This window comes from Colobus angolensis, unplaced genomic scaffold (assembly GCF_000951035.1).
Source record: "Colobus angolensis palliatus isolate OR3802 unplaced genomic scaffold, Cang.pa_1.0 Scaffold15, whole genome shotgun sequence".
In the NCBI taxonomy this organism is placed as follows: Eukaryota; Metazoa; Chordata; class Mammalia; order Primates; family Cercopithecidae; genus Colobus; species Colobus angolensis.
Genome location: NW_012114599.1, coordinates 2,567,151 through 2,569,696, shown reverse-complemented (window position 1 = coordinate 2,569,696; position 2,546 = coordinate 2,567,151). Strand labels below are relative to the sequence as shown.

The 2,546-nt window shown below is 51.7% G+C and overlaps 1 protein-coding gene across 1 annotated transcript in view; it reads left to right on the top strand.

The window, feature by feature from the left end:
• Window positions 1–2,293: 2,293 nt before the first annotated feature.
• Window positions 2,294–2,546, top strand: part of RHOQ (ras homolog family member Q) — a 41,816-nt gene continuing 41,563 nt past the window's right edge. The window contains exon 1 of the mRNA XM_011936021.1: window positions 2,294–2,504. Coding sequence (XP_011791411.1) covers window positions 2,294–2,504 — 211 coding nt within the window. The remainder of the gene's footprint in view (window positions 2,505–2,546) is intronic.

Below are 2,546 nucleotides of genomic sequence, written 5' to 3'. Positions count from 1 at the left end.
ATAAGTTCCTTGAATGCTTTAGCTAGAAGTGACTGTGGCCTTCCAGCTCTTTGTCCCCTGCCCAGGAATAAAATCTGGCATCTAACAGACCTCAATAAATGCTTGTTAATTGAAATATGGAATGAATTAAGTAGGGGAGGAAGGAGGGAGTAGAGGAAAAAGAGCAAGAGAAGGCTAATTAGGAATTTCACTGTTCTCAGCCAGGTGCAGTGAGCTGTAAGCCCAGAACTTTGGGAGGCTGAGGCAGGCGGATCACCTTGAGCTCAGGAGTTCGAGACTAGCCTGGGCAACATGGCGAAACCCCGCTCTACAAAAAAAATACAAAAATTAGCCGAGCATGGTGGCATATGCCTGTAATCCCAGTTACTTGGAGGCTGAGGCTGGAGAATCACTTGAACCAGGGAGGCGGAGGTTGCAGTGAGCCAAGATCAAGCCTTTGCACTCCAGCCTGAGCGACAGAGTGAGACCCTGTCTCAAAAAAACAAAAGAAAAAAGAAAAAAGAAATGTCGCTGTTCTCACACAGACCTGTGTCTGTGTCAACATTTGCACAAATAAAAGGAGAGAAGCAAGCAGACAGCCTATGGGACATTCAGAAACAAAGTGCTTTCTGTCTCCAATCCCTGAAATTTCAGAGCTTTTTCTTTAACCTTTTTTTTTTTTTTTTTTTTTACCACTTGGACATTATCTTCTTTGCTTATGGGTAAATAAGGTTTCTGTTGAGGTCTGATTGGTGCTTCCAGCTAAGGCATTCATGGGCTGACAGGGGGGCATTCTGGATAGTCCCCCTCCCCATCCCACATCCACACCAAGTGGGATCAGTCCCAGAGCTCTAAGTATTCCTGGCAGTCAGTTTAGGCATCTCTGTGGGCCAAAAGAATGAGGTCACTGTCACCAATGAAGTCACCACTGCATGATTCATCGGACATCAGTTCCCCACTTGGAGTGCTATGACATTCCCAGAGCTTCTCCTACTCTTAGTTCACATTTATAGATGAGAAAACGGAGGCCCAGAGAAAGGAAGTGACATGCTCAAGGTAACACTGCTAACCAGAGCTGGGACCAAACTCACCTCTCCTGGCTGAGTGCTCTCCTTCTCAAGCTCCTGGATAGACCCTCCTTTCGGAATACGAGTCCCTGCAAATGCTGCCTGAACAAATGGTCCTGCAAGCGAAGAACGGGGCAGGCCCTGCTCTCTTTACCTCTAAGAACAAGTGGCAGAGGCCGGTCTTGAACCAGGAACTCACCTGAAGGCACTGTTCTGCCTTCCTCAACCTGTTATTCAGTCCATACAATATCTTCCAAGTTCATTGCATCGAAAGCAGCTAGCAATGCGCATTCCTACTCGCAGACACACAGGGCCAAAGGGTGGGGCCTGGGGAGAGGCTCAGTGAGAATCTGCAAGGAACTTTCGTTATTTCCGTAGCCTTCCTGGGAGAGTGGAAATCAGATTCGGAGTTTGAGAGTTCAGGCCTCCTGAAAAGTGAGGAACAGGAATACAACAGTGAGAATCTCCCCAAGTGTGCTCCAAGTCCTTGAGTACCGGGAGTAGCTGGAAGCCTTTGGGACAACCGCTTCACCTTTCTAGGTCTCAGTTTTCTTCCCTGCAACCTAAGGGTGATGGTCCAGTTGACCTCCGCGCTGCCTCTCAACGCTGCATTTTTCTAACGCTGTGAATCGATGAAAGGAAGCGATTATCCCTGGTCAGCAAGTTAAGGGGTGGGGTGCGGTGTCAGCGTGGAGTGCACCCCCGCCCCAGTGCCCCATGTTCAATGCTACACTCTTGGCCAGTGAACGGGACCTGGCCAGACGGGTGTGTTCAAGCGTCGCCAGGCAGAGGGGCAGGGGTTGCCGCCTCGAGCACAGGCCAAGTTTCAGAGCACTAGGGTGTATCAGTTATCCGGGATTACAACGGAATACCTGAGGGACACTGGGGACCGAAAGGGGACCTCGGAAAATGTGGCCTCCAGGGGGAGCCCAGGTACATTTGCCAGGTCCAGAGCCGACGGGGTATCCCTTTTCTTGCTGGTGTGTGGGGGGGCGTGCTTCAGTGGTTCAACACGCTGTATCTCCCTTAGTCACCGGTTTCATAGTAAATGATTCAAGCTCGTGCTACGGAAGGCGTGCGGTGGGGGTGGTGGTGGTGGTGGGGGAACCACGCAATAAGCCAGGGTCTCTGCTTTCCAGCTCAAGGACTCCCACCACCCCACGCGCCTTAAATTTTTATTTTTTTTTAACCCTTTTGGTCTCTCTTCCTTGATTTCTAGTTTCGTTGTGCACTTAGAGGCCGAGAGGATGGCTCTGGCCTGCCGGGTGGAGGTGAAATATACATGTATAATTTGGCATGACTATTGCGTCATCGTAGAAGTGGTCCTGGTTCCCCGAGAGGCCTCCACATATTCTCCCAGCATCGGGGCCTTTGGACGCTTCCGGGCGCTGCGGGCACTTGCGCGAGGAGCCCTCGGCTTCCCTGCGCGGCTCCCCTACTCCCCTCCTCCCCTCCGCGGTCCTCGGCTCCTCCTCCTCCTGCGCGCCCCTCCGCGCGGCC